General features: G+C 43.8%; 1 protein-coding gene across 1 annotated transcript in view; it reads right to left on the bottom strand.

Annotated features, from left to right (window-relative positions):
* Positions 1–9,781, bottom strand: part of CLVS2 (clavesin 2) — a 51,292-nt gene extending 41,511 nt beyond the window's left edge. The window contains exon 1 of the mRNA XM_072857898.1: positions 9,393–9,781. Within this exon, the coding sequence (XP_072713999.1) occupies positions 9,393–9,781 (389 nt within the window). The remainder of the gene's footprint in view (positions 1–9,392) is intronic.
* Between the last annotated feature and the right edge of the window lie 17,900 nt (positions 9,782–27,681).

Genomic DNA, 27,681 nt, shown 5'->3' with positions numbered 1-27,681 from the left:
TTGCCAAGCCCTGTTGAGTATAATCTTTCTTTTTTGAAGCTAAAGCACCTAATACAGCAGCTGAATAGCTTAAATATATACAGCAATATAATCTTTAGACTGCCATATAATAGAGTTATTAATCAACTTGCAGTTTAGCCTATTAAGTTTTTTAAAAAAGGGCAAAACACCTGAATTATCTGGGGTTTTTTAAGAGATATGAAAGTAGTAGTTCAAGTTTGGTTTTTTTTCCAGGCTAACTATGTTTTATATCTAAAAATCTTTTTTAAAAGTAAGATAAATAGTTACTGAAAAAGATGTACATTTGCCAGTCCGCACCACAGTATCAGATGTGGTATTAGAAAGCTAAACCAGAGAAGTATCAGATAAGCAAATATTCCAGGAACAAAAGAAAGAGTTAAATCTTCAGTGTTTGTGCAGATATTTTTAAATATGGTCCTTTAAAAATCTCCCATGATGGCATCAAACATAGACGTTCTCAAATGATGAGTCCCCAGAGAAATCTTCACCATACTGCATATGTAGCAAAGAGCATGTGTGCCTATTAGAAATTACATTAAATTATACTAAATTCTACTTGCCTTAATACGAGTGCACTGTTGTGTACATAACTACATTTTGAAAGTATCTGCAAAAGGAAATAATACAAATGAAATTAATCTGCTCTAGCTGATTTCTCGCATCCTTCCATCTTTTTTTATAGCCAACTAAAACTCAGTGAACTTCCCAACTATGCATTCCTAGGAAAGGGACTAGAAAAGGACTCTCTTAGTGTCAGCCTAACACAAGTGAACAAGAGAAAGTGTGTTTTCCCCAAAAAACATTAGGGGAAGCATTGTTTTACACGATTCTTCTCTTAATTTTGGAGACCCTTATTTTGTTTTGAATTTCGTTTGGTTGACTGGGATAAAAGTTTTCATGTTCCCTCCTCTCCTTTTCATTTTTCTGAGATTTAATTTTTTTCTAAGGCTTTACTTTTCTGAGATCTAAGGTTTACAGGACATTTGGCATGCTCTCTCTTTTTTGTTCAGGTTTTTTCAACTGGTAGAGGAAACTGCACAAGAAAAATTCTTCTCTGTAATTTCCCTATGGAAATCCTCAAAACGCTAAAATTCTCTATTTCTTTTTGGCAGAAAAAAAAAAAAGACCATTTCTGTAAATGGAATTTTGTCCATGGGGGAAAAAAAGGACATGCCTTAAAACCTATTTTGAAGGAACACATTCAAAACCTGGATCCTTAAAATTGTTAGCGCAGTTTGATCATCAAAGAACTGTTAGGCCAGGACCTTGCAGTAGGCACAGTGAAGCAAACCTGGTGCACCCTGCCTGCCCTGAGCAAGCCTGCCCGGGGGCACAGGGACTGGCGTGGCAGAGCCAACGCCTCAGGCGCTGCACGGCTGACGCTGCCCCCCTCCCCAGGCAGAGCAGCTCCCCCAAGCCCAACTGCTGGATGCGTGGGGAAAATGCCACTGTCGCTGCTGAGGCCTCTGAATAAGCAAACACACACACACATACCCAGTGCCGCAGTGCAAAGAGCGACCTGAGGAAAAATGAAATCATCCATCCGCTCTTTCCCAAACGAGTTTGCGCATGTATAATGGGATGCGTAGGGAGTGTTTGGCAGCATGAAGACTATAGACAGTTTTACTGGCACTAAAAAGGTCTTAGTTTGCCTAGCGTATCTACAGACCAGTCTACCCATCCAATACAACACTGGTGCACGGACAGTGGAGGGCACCTAATCAACATGGGAACTAAAAATGCCTGTACAACATGCATTTTGTACAACTGCCAGCATCGGGATTAAAACACATGCTTAGCCTGAGGGAACAAGGCTTACAGAGTCATGTTCAGGGTCAGGGCTGGGCTCAGAGTGTGGCCAGTTGCCTTCAAACCCTTGGTTACCTCCACAAGGTGGTGGACGTCTCAGAAATACTATTTTTTTTATCGCTTCATGAAATTAGATGGAGATACACTCTGTAACAGGCCTTCCCAGGGGAAACGTTGCACTGGGAAGGAAATTACATCAGGTGAGACACTGGGAGAGCAGCTAATGCCTCAGTCTGAGGAAGATCATCTATCAGAGGTCATACAAGAAACAGACATTAGAAATATTAAAATCCTAAAATTAGCCTCAACCTCACTTCACATTTATGCTGCCCCATTCAGAGGATCTCATTCCCCAGAAGAGCTCCACGAAGCAGAAGGCTGCTGCAAGCACCCTACATCCAGTCCAAGAAGATGGGTCCCAAGCTCCTGATGTACGTCTCTAATGTCCTCCCTAGGCAGTTCAAGAAGACATCATATGCCTTGGATTAACGGCTCCCTGCTGGCACAAGACTGCTAGAAATCTGGTGCATTAGACATAAAGATTCTTTGTTTATGAGGCCAATCAGGTCTCTAAGACTGGCTCTCTATCACTATCACTCTAAGATCTAAGTGATAAATATATAGATGTATACATGTAAACACAAATACACCTAATTATGTTCCGAATTCATTAAAGTCAATGGGAAAACGGTCAGGCATCAATGAGACCAGGATTTCAGCCACCACAGAGAGTAACCAGTGGTTGCAGGGCTGGGCCTCCACAAATCTATGGCATAGTCACCGTCACCGTAACTCCTAGTGCAGGTTTGCTTCATGTAAGAAATACAGTCCACAACAGCAATGATGATATTGTATGTTTACCCACTGAAAAAGACAAAAGGTTATCCTCTCAGTGAAAACAAGTCTTGAAGAACACAGGTCTAGCTAAAAGCAAGCAAGAACATTTTCTGCCAGAGGAAAGTATCTGAAGTACTCTTTAAGTCTAAAAAGCCACATCAGGAGTATATAGGGACGTGTCACTAACAACCAAGCTTCCCACCTCAAATACCCTTCAGGGCAATTAGTTGAAGATAGGAGCTATCCTTCATTCTGTAATGGACCTCTTCTCTTGGTTTTGATACCTTACTTAAATACAGTGCAGAAAACCAGACAAGAAAGACAAATCCATTAGAGGATATTTAAAGCAGCTTTTACTCAGACACATGCTGAGGCAAGACAGAAAAGTAAACCTGGTGTGATAGGTGAAATCTTAGGTGCTGCGAATGGCAAGCTGAGTACTGAAAGTATCAGCTGAACAGCGCAAGCAAATCAAACATAATTAAACAAACTATACTGAAGCTTTCACACAGCACAGAGTTATTTGCATGAAGACTCATCTTTAATCCACTCCAGCCCCATGTTGTCCAACATTTCACCTCACTGCTACTACTGTTCACATCGGCATCAGGATGCACAGGCTCTGCCATAACATACGCTCCATCCTTGGCTGGACTTTAGGGAAATTAAAATCCTATGTAAAAAGAAGGTGGGAAAAATTACTTTGGATTGTGTTGCTGAAACTTTTATTCCACGCTGAAATTACTTTCCATATAGATACAGAAATATTACCAATCAAAAGTGAGAAAAACCGGATAAGCTAGTGAGTGTGAAATAAATTCAGTCCAAGATGTCTTTGACTGCCTTTCTACTTTAAAGAAAGAAAAAGAAAAGAAAAAATCAACATATTAGCCTTTAATTTTAAGAGACCGTGGTGTTCAGTCTGAGGGGAAGATGGTATTGTTTTATTTTTACCAATCTGTGTTAAGTAACAGTGTGTATTTAGGGGACAGCAAGCCGCTCATTTTGCCCTGGCCCCAGTTTTACAATGACTGCTCCAGTGCTGTCAGGCACGTAGGGTGTGCTGGGCCTGATTTGCTGCAGTAGCTGTAGCAGCATGGAGTTAGGCTCTGCAGAAATAAATCCTGATTTATTTATGGCTAAATTCAGTTGCATTCACTTGTTTAAGCAGACTCTTATGGGACATATTGTAGCTAGCAAGGTATTACTAATTGCTAGGATAATCGAGAACTCACGGTTAATTTAAATGTATTTAATGCCCTCTATTTATAGAACCATGCTTAATTCAATGGAGAGCTTAGACAACTTTCTTAGCCCAGTTGTTATGCTGGAAATATGTCATCACATATATAATGCACTCTTACTGTTCCTTTTCTATATGAGTCCCAGCTTGAGTGCAAATGAGGTGGGGACTAGTGTGCAGACACACTCTGCTACCTCTTGAAATTTTTCATTCAGGTTGACTTTAAAGCAATGAGCCTGGGAAGGCTTGACAAGTTAATAGCCACACTGACAGTGATTCTTTCAAATGCTTCAGGATGGCTACCATTTCTACCACTACAGTGACAGAGCTTTCTAGGGTAATGCCTCACTGAAGTCTTGATTTGTCAAGAACAGAACAGCTCAAACAATTAACTGAGCACCCTGCTCTTTTGTAATTTAACAGTGGCGGCAATTTCCCCTTTACAGAAAAGAAAAGTTCTTTGCGAATTTTCTATGGGACATGAACAGATTCAAAGCATTTCCAAGGATTTCTGGGGAAAACAGTCTGGCAGACACTGCTATCAACTCTTGGTAGTACTTCACTATGATCTTTCACCTTTACCTCTTGGTTATGTGGTCTCTTTACTCCCAGAGGCCACTGTGATTTCCACCAGGCCAATAGAAAGAGACAGGGAGAATGCAGGGTAGAGATGTCTCATGTCAAATCCAGCTGTGTCAGCTGTTTTCAATATTTTATGTTCTTGATGATGGGTGGCATCCACCATATCATCTGTTTAGCCAGATTCTGGTTCCGGTCGATTCACATTTGCACTGAATAACAGATAATCTGATTCGTCAGAGTTGCCCTACTGTCTCTATTGCTATTCATCATCTTCCCCCGATATCAAGAAATTTCAAGTTATTTTGAGAATTAAAACTGAGTCGCATGAGTCTGCCTCCCAGGATGCAAACTGTTAACTAGAAGAGATAAATGGTAAATCTTCTTTGCTTGAATTTAAGCCATGTGTCTCCTGAAGGTCCCAAACATGTAAGGAACACACAATCTGTATTTTAAGCTCATCACCATTTGAACAAGTAAAGTTTTCTGTCAAATGAGCTCTTGTGCCACTGTGGTTTAAAAGAGAAAGCTGGTCAAGTCTCCGAGCCATCATCCCATTTCTAACTTACTGCTCTGGCTTAATATTTTTAGAATTTCAGTGAAACAATAGCCCTCGATACACAAAGGAGTAGCTAGAAACGATGCCTCAGATCTCCTTGGTTTGCCAGTCTGGGTACAGATTTGAATGCTGAAAAGATGATGAATTGAAACTTCTCTTACAGCTCTTCTGCTTAAATAGTGGCAGCATGCCCTGGGGGCCCTTATTCTAAAAACAAAAAGCACCACCAGTGTTACAAAAATGCATAGAAAAATAGAAACTGCTTTACATATTTTACCAGATTAGCTTTTAGATTCAGATTTAATACCATTCATTACTCCTTATGTTAGCCCACTGTCTAACAGTCACAGCCACAGAGGAAGATTCAGCTGATCTAAATTTTACATTAGCATTGATCAAAAAGATCCCTAGCCAAAACACTCACAGTCTAAATACGAGAGATAATAGGCAGATACAGATACCTGGGGGAAAGCTAGGAAACAATAAGACAGCATCAGTCAGCAGGAGAAACTGTAGAAAAAATGACAGTGTTTGCACTAGTTAATAATTATTATTTGAAAAATATTATTTCCAAACAAAAATTGACTCTATTAACCAGGTATTTTGTTACTGTTAATATGTTATTACTGTTAGCATTTCTATTTATTTTGTCACACTGTCTCCATCAGAGCTTGAAAAATACCCTGCCAACTCGCCTGTGGTTAACAGTGATCTGAGGAGCAGACCAGCCTTCTAATAGCTACAGAATTGAAATTTTCATTTAACAGGAGGAAAAGAAAAGTTTCCAGCACTTCCACACATGAAAGCATAGTTTTGAAAGCAAACCAGTGGACTCCGTCTTTGCTCTGCTGTTGCATCAGATGATTTACAGCAGAGCTAACAGTAAGGAGTGCAGTGGATTTCCATATTCACTGAGGATGGTGTGAGCTGACTGGGTCACTGTGACACAGACAGGAACTAGGCATTACTGCACTTTGCTGCTGCACTTTTCTACTGCACTTTCTAGGAAAGGTTCTGAGATCATTAACGCAGGGAAAGATTTCAAATAAATAGCATCAAAATGGATTATTTTCCTAGGGAATTTGTGTACAGGTGCCATGAAGCATGTAGAAGAACATGCATGGCAACAGATCCCTTGCCGCTGAGAGCTGAAGGTAATTGTATCATTAACTGAAAAAAACTTCACCAGCTGTACACATTAAGAAAAAGGAGTCTTCAAATGCACATACACACCTACAAGCCAAATGTAGCTATGAATCAACAATCTGGAAGCTAATAGGGAAGGCTGATCCCTCCCTGAGTGCTATCCAGCCTCCTGGCAGGAATGCCACCCGTCTTCACTTTCCCCATAGTAGAGGCAGGACGGAGAGTTAGGCAGGGTCCCATTGAAAAGCTGCTGGGCTACTCAATGCATTATCCTTCACCTTTCCCTTTTTTTGTTTGTTTGTTTTAAATACATGTCTGATTTAGTTGTTCAGATGGTAGGACATCTGGTACAGTTTTCAGGCCCTGCTTTAATTTAATGATTTAACATCTAGTACACTGGCTTGTTTTACCATAGGAACTTTTTGCCTCCCACACTTTTCTTTCTAATTGGAACTATGTAAATCATAGACTGCCGGTACTATATAAATCATCTATAGTATGTCTGCTATTCATTTAAATAACAAATTGGAACTTTTTATTTCTAATTGTTACATGCTGGCCATAATAAGTCATACAGACATGATAAAATTGGAGGCTTGCTGTGCTCTATTAACTTAGTTTATGAAGCATACGAAGCAGTCCTAACAAGACAGACTTCAAAAAGCAATCCTCACAACGTTGCTTAAGAGGAGCACTGGTTTACATACTGTAAGATCTCAAGTCAGTTAAGGCATAAGCTTGAGACATATTGCATAGCGGTTCCAGTGTAAGTTCCATACACAATGGTCCCCAGGTTCAGTTGCTAAACATCAGATAATGGAAGACACTAAATTAATTAGAAAAGAAAGTGACCTAGTTCCATTCCCAGATCTGTCACTGACTTGTCATGTGCCTTGGAGCAAGCCACTCCCCGCAGCTGGGCTTCAGCTCTCTCCCCTTTGTCTGAGTGGTCTATCTGAAAACAAATCCTTCGCTCTGGAGGAGAGGCGTACTGTGGGTGGGCAGTGCTGAAGAGCAATAGGGACCCAACTGCAAACATGGCCATCAGGTACCCCTGTGTACCCCAGTCACTCCCCTATTATATCATAAATGAACCAATGAACCAATGGACTTCATGATAAAGATCACAATAAATTTACTGTTGTGTCAGCTGATCTCATATAGTTTAAATATCAGCACATCCAAAATTAAGAAGAAAATAAACCTATTCACATGAAAATTATTTTTTAAAATGCTACTTTATCCCTGAACTGGGATTCTTGGTGTTCTCTTGACTAGGAACTGATGATCTCAAAACTGTCACACAAAGCTTTGGGGTTTTTTTTCATTAATGAGAAATAATGGTAGACAGTAGGCCACGTTACCTGTAACAAGGGAACTTCTTCATAGTAGACATATGACTTAATAAAAGGTCTAAACATCCATTTCTTTGCTAATTCTTCCTTTGGGGATTTTTAAGAGTTTGTGGAGTTGTTTTTAAAATAAAAAGTTGACCTGATCCTCATGTGGGAAATAAGGAAGGTGCTTGTGTGCGAAATGAAGCCCACTCAGAGAGTCCTTAGCCTCATCAGCACTGATTCCTAACTCAGCTTCTTTGGCTCCATCTGCCAGAAAACCGAAGCAGGGAAAGGACGCTGGCCCCAGCTCTGCAAATGTTCATCCACACTTTGCAGTTGTTAGCATGGTCGTGGGCAGTTTTGATTTGTGCCAGACAGCTTTCTCCCAGTCCCTGGGCATGATTCATGGGTTAGCAAGGGCCAGGAAACTCTCCCCGTAGGCAGTGTGGACGTGGCCACCCTGTGTAGAGAGGAGGAATGCCATGGTGGGCCAGTGGCCCGCCCGGCAGAGACCTGTCCCTAGCTGTAACACTGACTGGTGCAGGGAGCTATGGGATCACTCCCTGCAATGGCTATCGACAGAGCCTGCAAGAGGACAGCTACACAAAGACGTAAAGGGCAAGCTTAAGCATGTTGATCCCCCAAATTTTGTCCTTTCTATCCACGTTGCTAGCTGTTTGTGTCTTCCCTATGCTTCAAAATAGCTGAGCTTGGGATATCTGCACTGAGCACTGAGCACTCAACACTGAGCACTCAGCACTGCCTGTGCCCAGCCTGTGTCGACTGCATGAAAGACAGTTTGGGTTCATGTGAAGGCAACTAGCAAGATTTTAAGTTTTCTCACTAAAAAGTGCGTCAGATGCTAAAACTGCTCTCAGTTTGGGAGCCTAGGGAAGCCATGCAGTGCTCACAGGAGTAGGCTTTAGAGAATTCACTCTTAATGGATGCGTTCATTTACATGTATGGGAAATCAAGAAATTTTGGTGACTGTAATTTTAGACTGCAGGAGAAACTGGGCATGACACCCAATGAGGTATTTAGAATAACCAAATAGTGTCACATAGCATCAAGCCAATTGCTAAAAGAAAGGGCCTTGGTGGGAGACATCTCTTGGGTCAGCCTGCTAAGTCATCTTCAGGCTAGAGTAGTTCCAAAAAGGATCAGAAATTGTTCTGGGGACTGCACTAGCCTCCTTCAATTCACTACCAAAGCTTTGTGTGCTTGGATCTTACTGTGCAGGGAATTCACACTTGGAGCAGCATGAGTGGGAAAAAGAAGTGGTCACTGTAACTTCCATCCTGGCATTTCCAGGTGGCTCAGGAAAAGCTTTCTTTAGCAGAGGGAAAGGATTTGGAGCCTCAGCTTCCTGCACAGGGAAACTTTTCAGCTCAAAAGCCATGATGGATACTCCTGTTTTACACACAGCATCTCCCACTTTCTCCTATGGCACCTGAGCAGCTCTGTGTGTGCTGAAGCAGAAAGACCAGCATAGAGATCGCAACCAGCCTTTGTCAGGGGGATAAGCACATCATCTACCGTGCCAGCTCACTTTGGCTAAGGGGAGGCAGAAGGGTGTAAACCTCTTATCAGCCAGTTGAGAAGAGCACCCGAGCAGTTCCTCTGTCCCTCCCAAAATTCAGAGCCTAAAGGATGAGAAGGTTGAAAAGGCCCTAAGCCACCCACAAAATACATTTCTTCTTCCTCTTCTCCCTCTGCCTTCCAGGCTGCTGCCCAGCCCCCTGTGGGCAGAGCCCGGTGTGGCCCTGCTGCCCACCCATCCTCTCCCTGGTCTGGCACAGCTTTTCCCACGCATCGCCCGGGGAAAGAAGGGGTTAAGGCGGGCAGGTGGCTCTGCATTTACCTGCTCTGGTCCCAGTTGGCAGCAAAAAGGACGAGGATCTTCCTGCCGTAGTGGTCCAGGTTGGCCAGCCCGCCCGGGAAGCCGTCCTTCAGCGCCTGCTTGATGCCCGGGTCTGTGGCCTTGAAGCTCTTGAACATGTCCAGGTTCTGCTGGCGATATTCAAAGTACTGGGCCAGGAGGCGAAAAGCCTCGAAGTGCTGAAACTTCCTGGCCCGCAGGAACCGCAGGATGAAGGCATCGTCGGTGCGGAGGAAGCCGATGTCCGGCCGGGTGATCACCATGTCCCGCACCTCCTGGATGTCCTGGTGCAAGGTGTCGGGGTTCTCGTTCAGCTCCAGCCGGGCTTTCTCCAGAGTCTCCGGGGAGAGACCTGCCTGCAAATGAGTCATGGCGCTGCACTCCTCCTCCCCGCCTCTGCCGCCTGCGCTCCTCAGCCTCCCGGCCGCTTGCCCCCCGCAGGCGGGCTGCCCCGGCACGGCCGGCCGCCGCTCCCCCGCCCCGCCGGGCCTCGCCCCGCCGCGCCCCGGCCCCGCCGCCGCTGCCAGTCCGGCCGCCGAGAAGCGAGCGGCTCGCAGGCAGCCAGGTCCGGGGGGGGCTGGCACCGAGACTGCCCCGGGCTGCCGGCGGAGGCGCGTTATCTCGCTGACATAGCGCCCGCCCCGCCGCGGGGTCCGACGCGCCGCAGCATCCCCGCAGCCGCTCCGCGGAGGCGCCGAAACCCGCCGGGGACGGGGCTGCGGGCTGAGGGCTGCGGGCTGCCGGCTGCCGCTCGCCGCCCGCCCCCGCCCCCGCCGCTGCCGCTGCCGGTGCCGCTGCCGGTGCCGGTGCGGATCTCAGGCCGGGCTGCAGCGGCAGCGAGGGGCCCGGCCGCTAGGCAGGGCGAGCGGCGCCCGGGGACGCTCCCCCGGCCCGGGGCTGGCAGGGGGGCTGCCCTCCCCGGAGCAGCACCATTTACGTAAGATCAGCTCTCGCCCCGCTTCAGAAGCGTCTCTCCGGATTTGAGGGAGGGTGGGGGGAAAAAAAAAAAACAAAACACCACCAAACCAAAAAAAAAAAGCAGCGAGGAGGAGGCAAGCCGATCCGCAGGTACTTCGCCGGTACCGGCGCCGAAGAGCCTCCCGCTCGCCGGCGAGGAGCCCGGAAAGACAAACGGAGCCTCGGCCTTGAGGATGCTCGTCCCCCTCCTGCGCCCTCCTCCGCTCCACGCCCCGGCTCCCAGATGGCACCAGCCGGCGCGGGGCTGCCTGCTGCGCGGCCCCGCCTTGCACACACGCACACACACACACGCACACGCACACAGGCGCGCACCCGCACACGCGCGCACCCGCCCAGGCGCGCAGCGGCACCTGCCCTCCGCCGCGGAGGACCGGCCGCCGAAAACGCCGCGGGGGAGCCGCCCTCGCGGGGGACCGGGGAGAGGCGGGCGCGGAGGCAGCGCACACGCGGCCGTGCTCCGCTCTCCCCCGCGCAGCGCCGGGCCCGTCCCGCCGCAGGGGGGGGGGGGGTCTGCGGCCGGACCGCGGATCTCCGCGGCAGGGGGGCGTTGCGCAGAGCCGCGCCGCGGCCGCTTGTGCGGGGCTGCGCGGAACAAGATGGTGGTTGTCCTACGGAAGGGGGGGGCGGGGGGGCGGAGGGGGCGGAGGGGGCGGCGGCCGGGGGGCTACGGGGGCCCTCGGTCTGCGGGACCGCATGTAAGCCCCCGCGGAGCATCCCGTGGGAGTCAGAGCAAGGGCCCGCCTAAATCTCGGGGTCGTGCCAGTGGCAAGGCGTTGTTCATCAAGCGTTGTCTTTACTTGCAGTCCTCTCTTTTGACTTAATTTCTTCACGGGAAACATTGCGAGCTTAAAAACCTGGGAATAAACTAAAGCAATCCTCTTTTTTGGCCTCATATCAGAGGCAGCGCGTCTTAAGTTGCATTATATTGCAAAGGGCAAAAATATCGTGCTTCTGTATATTGAATATTTCAGTGAGGAAAGATGCCATTTTTCATGCAGGAAAGTTTGATTCTGCAGTCTGCTTTCAGGGAGAGTTCCCACTGAAGAACATTTGACCTTTGTCTGAGGGACTGGACCTTTCCGATGCAAATACGCCTGAAAATCAAGCTTACACGAAAGATACGGCAAACACGGGAAAGCCCATACCATGTACCTCCTCCTCCTTCCTATAGGACGCGCAGCTCTTTGATACTGCATTGGGCTTCTTTCCCGAGATGACATAGCCAGAGCACACAGCCTGAATTATTGAAAAGGCACTGAGATCACTGAGCCATATGGAGAGTATATATGGGGAATACACCAGCGGGAAGTATGTGTTCTCAGGCAAATAAAGATACTCATAACAACATTAAATGATACCCTGCATTTTCTGCAGGCCATCATCAGATGAAACAGATGACCTCAGCAGCAGGAGGGAGCCCTCAGCAATGAGCATGTTCTGAGTGCGAGTCTGTGCAGCGAGCAGTAGTTAGGTGGCAAAATCATCGTTCTTCTGGGGGCTAAAGGGAGTTTTTGGTTTTTACAGGGTTTTCTAGGGTGTTGCAGCTCTTCACCAGATCCCTTCTTTGTGCCAAGTCAGGGTCAAGTTTTACCTATTTCTTCAGAGCTGCCTGATCTCAAAATATCTGCAGCATGGATGGCTGGAAGGGCAGACGGAAACACTCGTCCTTACTGAGCTGGGTACCACACTTCCACTGGTCTAGCTTAAGGCAGAAACTGTTGGAAGGACCAGTCTGTTAGTGCCCAGTCATCGTGGCCCAGCTTTATTCCATCTGAATTTCACTATGTGCTTTGAGTTGCCTCACAAGAGAGAAAGATACACAGGCTACCTAAGGACTAAATCACTCTCTAGAAATGTTTATTTCTCTTTGTCTGATAAAATGCCTTTAAATTAGCCCCCTTTCGTAAATGTGATTCATCTGGGTTGATAACTTTTCCTTAGAGCAGTTATCGCTCCAGAAATAGTTTGTGCCTTTTTTATTATTAGTTTCTATTACTTTTAAATCTTCATTTTCCTTTGCTCTTGCTATCTTCCTCTATATTACTTCTATATTCCTCAGCAGAGACCCTTTGAGAATAGCTGTTTCCATCACCCCTAAGGAACCAACAACCAGACTTTTCCTGCCATCATTTTCCATTTCTGATGCTACTGCTCTGCCTTTGCTGCTGCAACTAAGCTAATAAAAGAGTAGGTCATGTGACAAGCGCCTTAAATTCACTCGGTGCAAGGCGAGCTGCAGGCATTCAGTGTCTTGCAAAATCAAGTCCATAATATATCCTATCTATGACCTCCAGTAACACCTTCCTTAATTTGCTTTATTTTTCTTTTGCAAATGGAAACATACATATATATTAGATTTTCTCATGTATTCCAGCGCATAGGTGCACTGAACAGAGAAAAGAAGTGAGCTGGCCAAAATTAAAATATTAACAATTCTGAAACTACAGAAAAGGTTAATTCTAAAGATTCTTAATTTAAAAAAAAATTGTTAAGAAAATACATGGAATTTTATCTGAAATCTTTCAGTATTGTTCCATTTTTTGGTTTTCCCCATTTTTGACCATATTTAAGCCATTCCTCTTCTTACCCTTTTTAAAATAAAAAAGCACAGAAAAACACAGGGGAAAATGTGGAGGAAGAGGATAAAAAAATATTGATTAATTTCATCAAAAACAATCCAATTTCTGTACACTTCCTTTTCAAAGCAAGGTTCAGTCTTCATAAAAATGGATTTAATAATGTAACAATTTTTAACTGGTACTTTGCCACATTAAAATGAAATTCACCGAATATTAACAGCATTTCAAGGAAATCGTTTTGCAATGAATTGTGGAAACATAGATCAAAATGCCCTCATTATGAAGGAGAGGGTTTACACAGCTCTTTCCTGAACTGAGTAGATTTAGAAGGTGGGCACTACAAGAAGGGCACGCAGCAAGACAGCCTGAAGGTAGAGTAGGTCAAAGAAGAAGATTTTGGTCATGTTCTACCCGAGCCACGGATGGGACTTATTATGACAATAACATTTTTTCAATATTTTGGGATCTTGCATGTAAACACATGAAAGATTTAGTTTACATATAAATAACTTGGTAGGAGCAATAAAAAGTGTTTCTGTCATCTATAAGCAGATTTATCAAACCATTTAAATAGTATAATGAAGAAATATGTGTTTTCCAATATGTCATCCTACCTAAGTCATGAGGGGAAAAATGGAGCCACTAATGCAGCTGGATGCAACATACTGATGGCACAGTGTAATTTATTTATTGTGCACATGCACTTTTCCCTCTATAAAACAGTAGGGGTGTCTGACTAAATCCATTATGTAAATCTCAGCATCTTTTCACTTGCACTTACAAACTGTTATTTTTCTTTGATGCTTTTACAGTTGCTTTTGCCTGAACTTCATACAATTAAAATCCAAGCACCCTCAATTAGGCACCTGATTTGAAATAAAAATAAAACACAAATAAGACACAAAGGTGTTTGTGTAGGTGTTTGATGTCAGAGATGCTAATTCACATTCAGAATGAAATTGTTTGAAATCAGCAATAGACCAGGGCATTCAGGAACAAAAATGGAATACAGGAATAAAACTAAAGAAAATACATACTAGATGGTGGATAAAGAAATAACTGTATTAAGACCAATGTACCTCACTTTCTCTGGAGTGGTTTAAGACTCTAGACAGCTCTTGCTGTTGTCTTTGACTTACAGTTACTTTGTCCTCAGCATCCTGCTCTGGGTAGTCCTTCAGGACAGCTGTGCATATAGGATCAAATTTCCAAGAGAGTTCGTCTTATTTAGCTGTGATATAGCTAAAGGGATGAGAAATATGTTTGAAAGTACATATAACCAGGCATATATGCTTGCATCCATTCCTCTTCAGCAGTGTTTATGTAGGTGCATATAGTTAAGTGTGTCCCTAAAGATTTTGAAAAGGGCTAAATATAACTTTGTCAAAAGCACCTAAATGACACCTAAATCAAAAGCAACTAAATTGAAAGTCTAGCTCCCATTTTCAGAATTGATTTAAAAACATCATTCAAACTTTGTAAGAGCATGAGAACAACTGTAGGGGATCAGAACATGCATCTTGTTAGCTTCATAGCGTGCCTCTAGAGTGGCTTAACATGGAGGCCTAAGGAACACTGTCAGTGTTAGGCTCCTGGACTCCTCAGATATTTTCTTCAGCATGAGTTAATCTTTGAAGTCATTCATTGACCACAGTGCTGTGACTTAACAAGTTCCCATATGACAGCTGAGACTTAGCAACTGATGTCATGCATGATCTTGTCTCACTGCAAGTGGGTGGTAAAACTCAGTTTAAACCTCAGTGGAAGCCACGTGAGGTTGAGGATTCACCTCAGATGTCGTTCTGTAACTAGGTGAATTATGGGAATGCAGTCATGTGTCTGAGCATTATGGTGATCTTTACTTAAGCATATTTGTAGAAAATGTCAGGAAGCTTGACCTAGAAAGTCCCATTATATCTCAAACAAGGGAACTTCTAGAACTGAGCTCTGTTGGAAATCTGTCTGCAACTTCAGATACTGACCAGCTGAAAAATTGGCTTCTGAAAGCAAACTAGTCATCTGTCTTTTATTCATCATCATAGGTCTCTAACAACATAAGGATAAATAGCCTTACAGTAGACAAGGGATAGCATCAGACCCTAATCAGAGAAATATTTCAGTATGACAAGCCTACTCACAGAATCATAAAAAATAAAACTGGAAGGGATTTTAAGAGATTGCCTAGTTTATCTATCTCCCATCCTGATGGATGTTTGTCTGAGTGATATTTTAAAACCTCCAGCAGCAGATACTCCACAGCTTCTCCAGATGGTCTGTCCCAGAGCTTCAGTATCCATGCAGTACATTTTTCCCAATGTCTGGCCTCTCACTTGCTGCAATTTAGCCCATTGTTTTTTATCTTATCTACTGCAGACTGACAGAATGATTTATTTCTTTATTTGGACACTGGTATAACATCTCAGGTAAAATCTCTCTTCTTTTTTTGGCTGCACAACCTCTGTTCTTTCAAGCTCTGACATTTAAAACACTTCGGATGTACAGTATGAAGGGATGGGCGTGAGCAGGGCATTAGCATTGTGGGGACAGTATTTTGATGGGCTTTCCTCTTCTGTCTACATGAGGTCTTTACATGTCATTTTTACTGTTGGAACAGACAGTCTTCCAGAGGTGAAATTCTAAGTTGAAATAATTAACCTATGATTTAGAAAAGTCAGCATCTCACAAATAGATGATAGACAAAAGTACAAGTCTCACCCAGCATTAGTGCCAACACAAAATACCTTAACAGCTGTATTAATTTGAGGGGGAAAAAAAAAAGTAAACCCAAACTTAGGCAACTGCAGGACTCTATCAAGCAAGTTCAAACATTAATTTAGTGTAAGCAAAAAGGTATTTGGAAATGTAATGAAGTTCATTGTTATATTAATACTGCATTAACTGGGAGAAAAGCAGTCAGATATATTTCACTGCTATAAAAATTTGCAAATCAGAGATACATAGGAAATAAAAGATAATGGATTCATAACTGAGCCAATAGTTTCAGTAAGTTTAGTTCGAATGATGAGTTAGGACATTAAACATTCCAAAATTTCAGTACAGAATTAATACAGAATGCTGAAGAATGCTAAGTTTGGAATAAATGCTCATTTTATTAAAAATGGATGAATGCAGTCATGGAACAAAATTATTCATTAAATCATTTTTAATGCAAGTATGAGAAAGACACGTAAGTCCCACAGAAAAGCTCCCAGTGATGATCTGTGCCTTGGCTTTCTTGAAGTCAATATCCAGACTTGCATACCTAAGTAGAAGGTTATCAGTTTTGTCCTTGAACACATACCAGCACATGCAGCAGATGGATGAAAGCCACATTTGGATGCAGTGTAGAATGGTGAATCTCCATTGTTTTATGGTACTGGCATTACCTATGCCAGAATAAGTGCTAGCTTCATGGCATTGGAAACCAGGTAATGTTTGGTTTGGCTGCACAGAGTAAGGGTGCTTGTGACTTCAGTAAGCCTCATCCAGTTTACAGCTCAGGAAGCTGAGCACCATCCAAGCTAATAGCAGCTATTTTCTTCAAATCCTGAAGGGAGAGATGCTGTAGTATGGGCTCACTGCTGTGAAGGTACTTCCAAAACTCCTTTGCCAAATCTGGGGACATGTTTTAATCTTTTTAAGTGATTTTTGGGAACCTTATTATCTGCAGCTTCAAAATCTCTCGGTGGACTTGCTTTTAGAATAAGTTGCAGCTTTCATCTGACTGGAAAGACTGCAGTGCTTTGTTTCATAAAGAATGGTCTTCTGTTGCTGAAAATCCAGCCTTTGCAAAGTTTTCTGTGGCTTATTACTCTCCCTGACTTATCTTTCTGTCTGTCTGTGTGTCTTTCTAACTATTTATCATGTTTAGAGCTCATTTTGTACCAAGCAAGTAAACATTTCCTATTTGAACTATTATATCCTGTCTTCAAGCTTTCATTTCCTGATATTTCTTTATGATATTTTTTTAACTCCTACTTTGTCCATATGGTCAGGTAACTCTATACTTCTTCACTGGAAGTCTGTTTTACTCATTGTGTCACAGGGATGCCTGCTGGCACACCCAGCATCACGTGTTTTTTTTCTAGATGTGGCACTTTGTACCACATCATATTTCTTAACAAGACACATACATAGAAATTTTTTCTCTTTAACATAGCGTCTCTTTTAGGATACTTTTCCCATTATGTGTGGTTTCATAAACAGTTTCATAGGTAGTTTTTAGTATAGTATTATTCTCAGTGTTCTCTGGGCAAGCTTAATTCAAATCATGCCCACAGCAATAATGATATATATGACTCTGCCAGTTGCAAGCTGGATGCAATGTCTGATATTAATCCTACAATATCACCACACGGTTTCTGGCAGTGTTTGATTCCCACATCTAGACACAATAACAAATCTTTCATCAGTGACTTGGTTACAGCCACTGATCAGATTACTTGGTACAACCTACAGTGAACTCTTCATGAACATTCATGTCACCTTCCACACACGGCAGCCATAAAACCACCTGCTCTCTGTAAAACTCAATTATTTTCATCTACCATAACTATATAGTACTTTCCTGAAATTTTCTCAGAAATATCCATTCTGAGCTTAAAGGTCATAATTTATATAATTTTGAATGACTGAGTTTGTGAATTTGGCTTGATTCTGTCAGTCACTTTGAAATATCAGAAATCGCCTGAAAGCAAAGCAATTGAATAAAGCTGAAGTCAGCCTGTTCTCCTAAGGCAGCATTTTCAGCTTGTTCAGCAAAATGTACTTGTACTCCATCACAGAACAAACACTTGTGTGGCAAGATAATGTAACTAACATGGACTATGTTTGGTGATATAATTTCATTAGGATTTTCCAGTTTTCTCCTTTATTTGAAAACTTGGCACATCATCCATATATTTTGTGATTTTTTGGGGAGAATATCATGAAGCATGAAGAAGCTTGCTGCCTCTTACGTTTGTCTGTAGCCTTTTTTTTTCAATTAAAGAATTCAGGATGTTTGAGAGCTTCATCTATTTACTAAGTCAAAAACATATTGCACCCAAAAGCTATCGAGCAGCAAAATTGCCTTATGCTCTAACTTTTTTCAAAATAAATGGAGCCATTGAAAGTCATTAAACCAGAATGGGCAGAAAGGCGGCCTTATTTTCTAAACTTACGCACATGGAGATCTTGTTGTCACGGTGTTTTACAGACAGTAATGGTAGCAGGCAACAGAAAATCAGCTTTTCTTTGAAAGCAATGACAGCAACAGCTCAACGCTAACAAATATTGACACATTTGGTTTTGGAAATGAAGTTAATTCTGCCACTGCTGCAGGTGATATTATTTTAGCACCTTAAAAATGCTAATCTTAAACTTCACTCAGTCCCTTAAGATTCATTTCAGTTGCCAAAGCACAGGCATTTAGAGTCTTTTAACTCTAAAGTTAAGGAGAAACCTCAACATCTCCTACAGTTTTTCTTGGTGACAGAGAGCCCACTGGGCAGAAGAGATGCACTTTCAAACAGCTGAGAATATCAGAGGGCTGAGCATATTCTGGGTTGTTTATTGTGAGTTTTATTTCCCTGCCATCAAGTTGGAAGTGTAGGAAAACAGTTGAATCAAGAGGCAATACCCTGGTGTGGCCAGGACTCAGCAGGCTTTGTTCTCGCCAAGTCTTTGTACACTAGCAGTAGTGGAGGGGAGGTACCTTGCTAACTTCTCTTTCAGTCTGGCTAAGTTTACCAACAGAGCCTAGGAAGGACCTGAATCCTCTCCCAGTAGGTCCTGTAAATAAAAATAAAATATAGTCTGTGTTTGACCACTCTTCTTTATAGCCAAAAAGTGCCCCAAAACCCCTTTCCACCTCTGTAAGTTCTTCTGAACACAGGCATTCCCTCTGACTTTTACCTCTCCACTTGTTTCAGTGAATTACCTTACTGAGGTGATAGCACCAAACCTGGAATGAATTTACTTGGTTTTACACATCAGTTCAAGGAAAAATGTCATGCAGACATGAAGTCTTGATCCACAAAGTCAGGGGGACTTTTCATACTGCCCTTGAGAAGTAAGGGAATCAAACTTTTGTAAGTGAGGGAGAATACTTCTTGCAACACAGGAGGTCAGCTTAGACTAACACAGCAGTCCCCCTAGCCTTAAAAATAAATGGATCTATAAAGCAAAATGCACATGAAAAGGTTAACTGCCTCGCTGTTAATAGTGAAATAAAAAGAATTAATGATACACCATAGTGCTGACTAAGAAACCTACTGCCAAGGAATTGGTAAAATTCAGAGAAAGGCAGAACCTGAATCATCAGATGAAATAAATGTGTTCCCACACTCTGAAAATTTTGTCAGATGTTCATAGAAAATGCAGCTGAATGTATAGAAAATGCTACTGATGAAGCAGCAGGCATACTTCCACAGGTTCTCTGCCTTTCAAGAGAAACACTCTTAAAAATGAGCATTGTATCTTGTAAAAAGGCACTCTGCTTATTGGACAAAAGGCATTTGATATTCTAGCACATTAGAAGCATTAAGTAAATCTTTGAACATCTCAAGTCAGAATAGTATCAGGTTTTAAACCATGAAATGAGTCCAGGATATGCCCAAGCCTGTTGTAGGAGAACTTTGCAAAAAGAGTTCTGAAAGCACATTTGGCATTAGCAGTTCCTCTGACTTTCATCATATAGCTTCATAGGCTGTGGCATAGAGGTAAATTCTAGTTCAGCAGAAAAGTATTCAGCTTCTTAACTGCCACAAATGTTAATGAGAATCTTTTGGCTAACCTCTTCCCGCAAATTTGAAAGTTTACATTTAAAGGTCAGAGGGTTCCCATGGCATTTGAAGACAATGAAATATATTCTCAGGGCACTATTTATTCTGCCACAGAAAATCTAGTTGTTGAGACTGAAAAGTCCTCCCAGTTACATTTATTATGATTTATAAAGAACAGAAAATTACACTGGCTGTTAAAATAGCAAGAATCCAGACAGATTCTCCTGCACTTTACCCAGGAAATAACCACAAAAGCAAACTGAGACTGTATCAAAAACAACTGATTCAGAAGTATTTCTATGCTTCCAAGTTTGGGTGACATGCATGTGTGGTTTTGCACCAGTTCCTACCTGCCCAGTTTGTTTCTACCGTGAAGCAATAGCAAAAACAACACAAAAAGCCAAGAAACTCTTGCACACCCCAATGCTGTTACATACAAACAGGTGAAAAATAAAAAGAATATGTGGACACCACCTAAGTGGGTTTGAGATTTTGGGGTGTGTTTTTATCAAAAACATTGCTTTATCCTCCAAAACAGTCTGAGATGCACTGTTGTAGAGAAAAGGGTGACACAGAAGTCTCTGTACTCTCAGGATCTGAGTGTCTCCTATAATTTGAAACTCTATGGCCATTTATCTGGTTCTGAAGGATTTTTGAAAATTGGCTTCAGAAGAGTTGTGAAAGGCATGTAATAGTTTACTCTTCAGAGAAACAATTATTTTATGACAGGTAGCTGCCATTTGGTGTCATTCAATTCACAGCAACCCTCCTAAGATGAGCTGGCTGGTCCAAAAGGATTGGAACGAGAAATGCAATAGCATATTTTCTATGACTTTTTCACAACATTATCCTACAGAGTCTGTCCAGGCACAGATTTAATACTGTTTTCTTCGGATAGCTGCAGAAGCAAATTGGTTCTTTCACAACTGTTATGAAAAAGAGCTACAAAAGTGTAATTCTCTTAAAGACACTCTACCAACATCTGTATTGTATGGCCAGCTGCCATATTAAAAATGGAAACATTTCCTGAAGAAGCAAGAAAGACAAGTACATAATTGGATTTTCTTCTGCTTGTCAGGAACTTACCACTCAACACCAGGCACTGAATGGAAGAGATACCACTGCTTAGTAAGTCATACTAATTCGACAGCTGACCTAAAAGGCCATTTGACTGTGAACAATAGGTATCTGTTAAGGATTTATCACTGCTCCCGATTATATTACCAAAGCCTTGCTTAGAAAAAGTCACAAACGCTTAATAAGCAAGCACCTCCTTCTGTTATCTGGATTTACATTCATGTAACTCCACTAACCTTAGAATAATTGTCCCTGATTTATAGTAGTAAGAGATAAGAATCAAGCCAAAGATTTCTTCTTTAAGTTAGATATTTGCCCCATCTATTTCACGGGGTGTTGTGGTTTAGCTTCAGTCGGCAACCAAGTACCACACAGCTGCTTGCTTACCCTCCCCCCGGGTGGGATGGAGGAGAGAGTTGGAAGAGTAAAAGTAAGAAAACTTGTGGGTTGAGTTAATAACAGTTTAATAATTGGGGAAAAAAAAATAAATAAATTGTAATGAAAAGGAAAACAACAAAAGAGAGAGAGAGGAACAAAAGCCAGGGAAAAAAAAACAAGTGATGCAACTATTCACCACCCACCAGTCCCTGAGCAGTGATCGCTGCCCCCTGGCCAACTCCCCCAGTTTCTATACTGAGCATGACGCCCTATGGTATGGAATAGCCCTTTGGCCAGTGGGGGTCAGCTGTCCTGGCTGTGCCCCCTCCCAACTTCTTGTGCACCTGGCAGAGCACGGGAAGCTGAAAAGTCCTTGACCAGTGTAAGCACTACTTAGCAACAGGTAAACCATCAGTGTGTTATCAATGTTATTCTCATATTAAATCCAAAACACAGCACTATACCAGCTACTAGCAAGAAAATTAACTCTAGCCCAGCCAGAACCAGGACAGTGTCCACCCCTTATTCTATACCATCTACATCATGCCCAGGTTCTACCCTTTCCCATACATTCCAATTAATCACCACCACTTTCCCTGTGTTTTGATATATACACAGATATCATTCCCTTGATCTATGGTCCATCCCTCTAAAATGTCCATTGAGCTCATTTAGTCCATAACTTTGGGCTCCATCTGTCATAATAGTCCTTCTGGGCAGGAGAGATGGTGTGTGGTGTTGGATTGTTGCATGCTGAAGCCAGTTCTGGTTCCATTACCGCTGCACTTTGCTTGGTTTCATCAAAGTTCATTCTTCATTAATCTGGGTGATGCTTACTGTAATACTGTTGATATAGCATATGGCAACCATAAAAGTGATGGCATACAGTATTATATAGCAATTAACATCATACCCTTTAGTTCATTGTCTATTCTCACCCAAAATCAAATCCCCTTGAGGTACGCAGCGGACTTCCCCATCCTTTTGCATTACCCACCAAGTGCACCCTTGAGCAAAAGCAATCCCACGAATGGGTTTTCCTTTGCCCGAGGCAGGAGTAACCCAGACTGTCTTCCCCAGCATGTTTTTTATGTGCACTACAGGGACTTTATCCCCTTCTACAGTACGTAAAAGTTTTAATTGGGCAGGGCCAGCTCAATTGGCAGATCTCCTAGTGTTGACTAACCAGGTGGCCTTTGCTAAATGTGTATCCCAGTGTTTGAATGTCCCACCACCCATTGCTCGCAGTATAGTCTTTAACAGCCCATTGTATCATTTGATTTTCCCAGAGTCTGGTGCATGATAGGGGATGTGATATACCCACTCAGTGCCATGCTCTTTGGCCCAGGTGTCTATGATACTGTTTCAAAAATGAGTCCCGTTGTCTGACTCAGTTCTTTCTGGGGTGCCATGTCGCCACAGGACTTGCTTTTCAATGCCCAGGATAGTGTTCCAGGCGGTGGCATGGGGCACAGGATATGTTTCGAGCCATACGGTGGTTGCTTCCACCATTGTAAGCACATAGCGCTTGCCTTGGTGGGTTTGTGGGAGTGTGATACAATCAACGGGCCAGGCCTCTCCATATTTATATTTCAGCCATCGCCCTCCATACCACAGAGGCTTTAAACGCTTGGCTTGTTTAATTGCAGCGCATGTTTCATATTCATGGATAACCTGTGCAATAGTGTCCATGGTCAAGTCCATCCCTCGATCATGAGCCCATCTATATGTTGCATCTCTTCCTTGATGGCCTAAGGTGTCGTGGGCCCACTCAGCTATAAATAATTCACCCTCATGTTGCCAGTCCAGATCCACCTGAGCCACTTCAATCTGAGCAGCCTGATCCACCTGCTGGTTGTTTTGATGTTCTTCAGTGGCCCGACTCTTGGGTATGTGAGCATCTACGTGACATACTTTTACAACCAGCTTCTCTACCCGGGCAGCAATATTTTGCCACAATGCAGCAGCTCAGATGGGTTTGCCTCTGCGCTGCCAGTTGTTCTGCTTCCATTGCTGTAACCACCCCCACAGGGCATTTGCCACCAACCATGAATCAGTACAGAGATAGAGCACTGGCCACTTTTCTCAATCAGCAATGTCTAAAGCCAACAACTGGATGGCCTTTACTTCTGCAAATTGGCTCGATTTACCGTCTCCTTCAGCAGTTTCTACCACTTGACGTATAGGACTCCATACAGCAGCCTTCCACCTCTGATGCTTTCCTACAATACAACAGGACCCATCAGTGAACAGTGCATATTGCTTCTCATTTTCTGGTAGTTTATTGTACAGTGGGGCCTCCTCACCACACATCACCTCCTTCTCTGGTGATATTCCAAAATCTTTGCCTTCTGGCCAGTCCATAATTAATTCCAAGATTCCTGGGCGATTGGGGTTTCCTATTCGAGCCCGTTGTGTGATCAGTGCAACCCACTTACTCCATGTAGCATCAGTTGCATGATGTGTAGAGGGGACCCTCCCTTTGAACACCCAGCCCAGTACCGGCAGTCAGGGTGCCAGGAGGAGCTGTGCTTCAGTACCAACCACTTTCAAAGCAGCTCGAACCCCTTCATATGCTGCCAATATCTCTTTTTCAGTTGGAGTGTAGCGGGCCTCAGATCCTCTGTATCCCTGACTCCAAAACCCTAGGGGTCGACCTCGAGTCTCCCCTGGTGCTTTCTGCCAGAGGCTCCAGGTAGGGCCATTCTCCCTGGCTGCGAGGGAGACCACATTTTTTACATGTTGCCCTGCCCAGACTGGCCCAAGGGCTACTGCATGAACTATCTCCCATTTAATTTGTTTAAAGGCTTGTCGTTGCTCAGGGCCCCATTTGAAATAGTTCTTCTTCTGGGTCACTTGATAGAGAGGGCTTATATGATCAGACTGTAATTTGGAATATGCATTCTCCAAAAACCCACAATGCCTAGGAAAGCTTGTGTTTCCTTTTTGCTAGTTGGTGGAGACATGGCTGTTATTTTGTTAATCACATCCATTGAGATCTGACAACATCCATCTTGCCATTTTACTCCTAAAAACCAGATCTCCTGTGCAGGTCCCTTGACCTTACTTTGTTTTATGGCAAAACTGGCTTTCAGGATTATTTGGGCTATTTTCTTCCCTTTCTCAAAAACTTCTGATGTATTGCCCCACATGATAATGTCATCAATGTATTGTGGGTGTTCTGGAGCTTCACCCTGTTCCAGTGCCATCTGGATCAGTCCATGGCAAATGGTGGGACTGTGTTTCCACCCCTGGGGCAATTGATTCCAAGTGTACTGGACGCCCCTCCAAGTGCAAGCAAACTGTGGTCTGCACTCTGCTGCCAAAGAGATTGAGAAAAACGCATTAGCAATATCAATTGTAGCATACCATTTGGCTGCTTTTGACTCCAGTTTATATTGAAGTTCCAGTATGTCCGGCACGGCAGCACTCAGCGGTGGCATGACTTCATTCAGGCCATGATAGTCTACTGTTAGTCTCCACTCTCCATTAGACTTTCGCACTGGCCATATGGGGCTGTTAAAAAGTGAACGAGTCTTACTGATCACTCCTTGGCTCTCCAGTTGACAAATCAGCTTATGGATGGGAGTCAGGGAGTCTTGGTTGGTGCGATATTGCCTCTGGTGCATCATTGTGGTAGCAATTGGCACCTGTTGTTCTTCGACCCTCAGCAACTCTACAACAGAAGGGTCCTCCAAAAGACCAGGCAAGGTAGATAGCTGTTTAATTTCCTCCGTCTCCAGGGCAGCTATACCAAAAGCCCACCAGTACCCTTTTGGGTCCTTGAAATACCCTCTCCTGAGGTAGTCTATGCCAAGGATGCACGGAGCCTCTGGGCCAGTCACAATGGGGTGATTTCGCCACTCATTCCCAGTTAGGCTCACTTTACCCTCCACTACAGTTAGCTCTTGGGATCCCCCTGTCACTCCAGAAATACAGATGGATTCTGCTCATATATAGCTTTATGGCATTGGGGTACACTGTGCACCGGTGTCTATTAGAGCCTTATACTCCTGTGGGTCTGATGTGCCAGGCCATCGAATACACACAGTCCAGTGAACCCAGTTGTCCCTTTCCTCCACCTGGCTGGAGGCAGGGCCCCCCTAGTCCTGGTCATAGTATTTGTTACCCACTTCTTGTATATATGAGTCAGGAGTTCCTTCATTAAAATCAGAAATAAGATCAGCCCTTCTACTCTGTCTGGGGAACTGTCCACTGGAAACCAGAGCAGCAATTTTCCTGGAAGAACTCCCTTGTGTGATTGTTTTTCCTTGCAACTCACGTATCCGTGCCTCTAGGGTCGAGGTAGATTTTCCATCCCACTTCCTCATGTCCTCTCTGTAGTCACGCAGGTAAAACCATAGGGTGCCCCGTGGTGTGTACCCTCTGTATCCTCTCTCTTGAGCAGAGGAACGCTGACTCCTAATAGCTGAGATACTGGTCCATACAGGTGGGGAGGAGGACGTATCCTCTTCGAGTTGCTGGACCTTCCGGGACAGTTTCTCCACAGCCAAGACGAGGGAGGAAGAGATACTTTCTTTATATTCCCGGCGCTGGCTAGCCACTTCATCCACTGTTGGACCCTCTCTGTCTTTCCAGTTCAGTATTGCCATTGAGTTGGCATACAACACTGGTGCGTTCCGTACCAACTTCCACCACGTGGGTCATGTGCACCGGACCCCATCTGGATCTTTGGATAACTGCTCATTGTCCAGGTCACCATAAACCACCTCCCGCACAGCTAATTCCCTCAGGTACTGGATACCTTTCTCCGTGGTGGTCCATTTGCCTGAGCAATATATAACATCTTCCTTGAAGGGATATCTTTCCTTCATAGCTGACAGAAGTCACCTCCAGAGGCTGAGGACTTGTGCCCCTTTTCCAATCGCTTTGTCAATGCCCCCTTCCCTAGAAGGGGATCCCAGCTGTTTGGCTTCCTTACCCTCTAATTCCAGGCTACTGGCCCTGTTATCCCAGCATCAGAGCAGCCACGTGGCAACATGCTCGCCTGGACGATGGCTGAAATCTTTTCACATATCTCACAGCTCACTCAGGGATAGGGATCGGGTGGTTTCCATCTTGTCCATGAGTTCTTCCTCTTCCTCTTCCTCTCTTTGTGATGGCCCTGCTTGTTCATCTTCCTTTTCTAAACAAGCTGAGTTTCGCTTCCAAGATTTCTTCTTGTGTATAGGGGCGACTCATACCGACAGGGGTTGGTTCCCTGGTTCAATCACGTTATCTGTCGCTGGGGCTGGAGTAGCTGCAGTACCTGTCGCAGGGGGGCCTGGAGTAGCTGCAGTGCCTGTCGCAGGGACAGCTGGAGTAGCCACGGTGCCTGTCGTTTTGTCGCCAGATACAGAGGCCTTCTCTTCCCCTTGAGGGTACTGAATAGTGTTGAACAGGGCTCAGTAGGCATGGGCCAGGCCCTAGCACATTGCAGTGATTTGTGTCTTCCTAGAATTGCCAGTGACAGCATACTTTTTCCAAATATTCTACTAATTTTTTCAGGATTCTGCACTTGTTCAGGGGTGAGGTTCCAAAACACTGGAGGTGCCCACTGTCCTGCTATCCCACACACCCTGCCACTCATAACTATCCAGCCTTGGGGTAGATCTCTGGATGATATTCTTAAATTGCTTATTAACCTTAGACAAAACCGGAACAATATTCCCAGGCAATACCAACAGATGTATCTTAACTACCCAAGGATGTTCAAGATACTGAAAAGTTATTGTAATGAAGGAGGAAACATCATAGAAGAAGGTAGCGAAGGTGCCATTCTGTATTTCCTCCATAAAAAACCTCTCAGAGGAAGAAGTATAATTGCTAATTGTCTCCACGAGGTAGTACGTGACGTACAGTAATGGCTTCAGTACAAAACTTAGATAGAAGATTAAGCTCAAGGCCAGTATTCTAATAACAAAACTCCCAGGCAAAACATCACTAATCACTGCAGAGCACAGCAAACTGCAAAAAACAACACTGATCTTTAACATGTACAGCAAAAAAATGAGCATGGTGCAGATCAGATAAATCAATATCAAGAACAGATGAATCGATATCACGACCCACAACTATTAACATATCTAAATTCCTTAATATGCTCTGGTTAATCTGTTATTATCGCAAACCCTTTGAGCCCCACGTTGGACACCAAAACGAACTGTTGTGGTTTAGCTTCACTCAGCAACTAAGTACCACACAGCTGCTCGCTCACCCTCCCCCCACCAATGGGATGGAGGAGAGAGTTGGAAGAGCAAAAATAAGAAAACTCGTGGGTTGAGGTAAGAACAGTTTAATAATTGTGAAAAAAAATTGTAATGAAAACAACAAAAGAGAGAGAGAGGAACAAAAACCAGGGAAAAAAACCAAGTGTTGCAACCGCTCACCACCCACCAACCAATGCCCAGCCCGTTCCCGAGCAGCGATTGCTGCCCCCTGGCCAACTCCCCCCAGTTTCTATACTGAGCATGACGCCCTATGGTATGGAATAGC

This window comes from Ciconia boyciana, chromosome 3, assembly GCF_034638445.1.
Source record: "Ciconia boyciana chromosome 3, ASM3463844v1, whole genome shotgun sequence".
Classification (NCBI taxonomy): Eukaryota; Metazoa; Chordata; class Aves; order Ciconiiformes; family Ciconiidae; genus Ciconia; species Ciconia boyciana.
The sequence above is the reverse complement of the archived record's forward strand: the minus strand, read 5'-3'. Positions and strand labels throughout refer to the sequence as shown.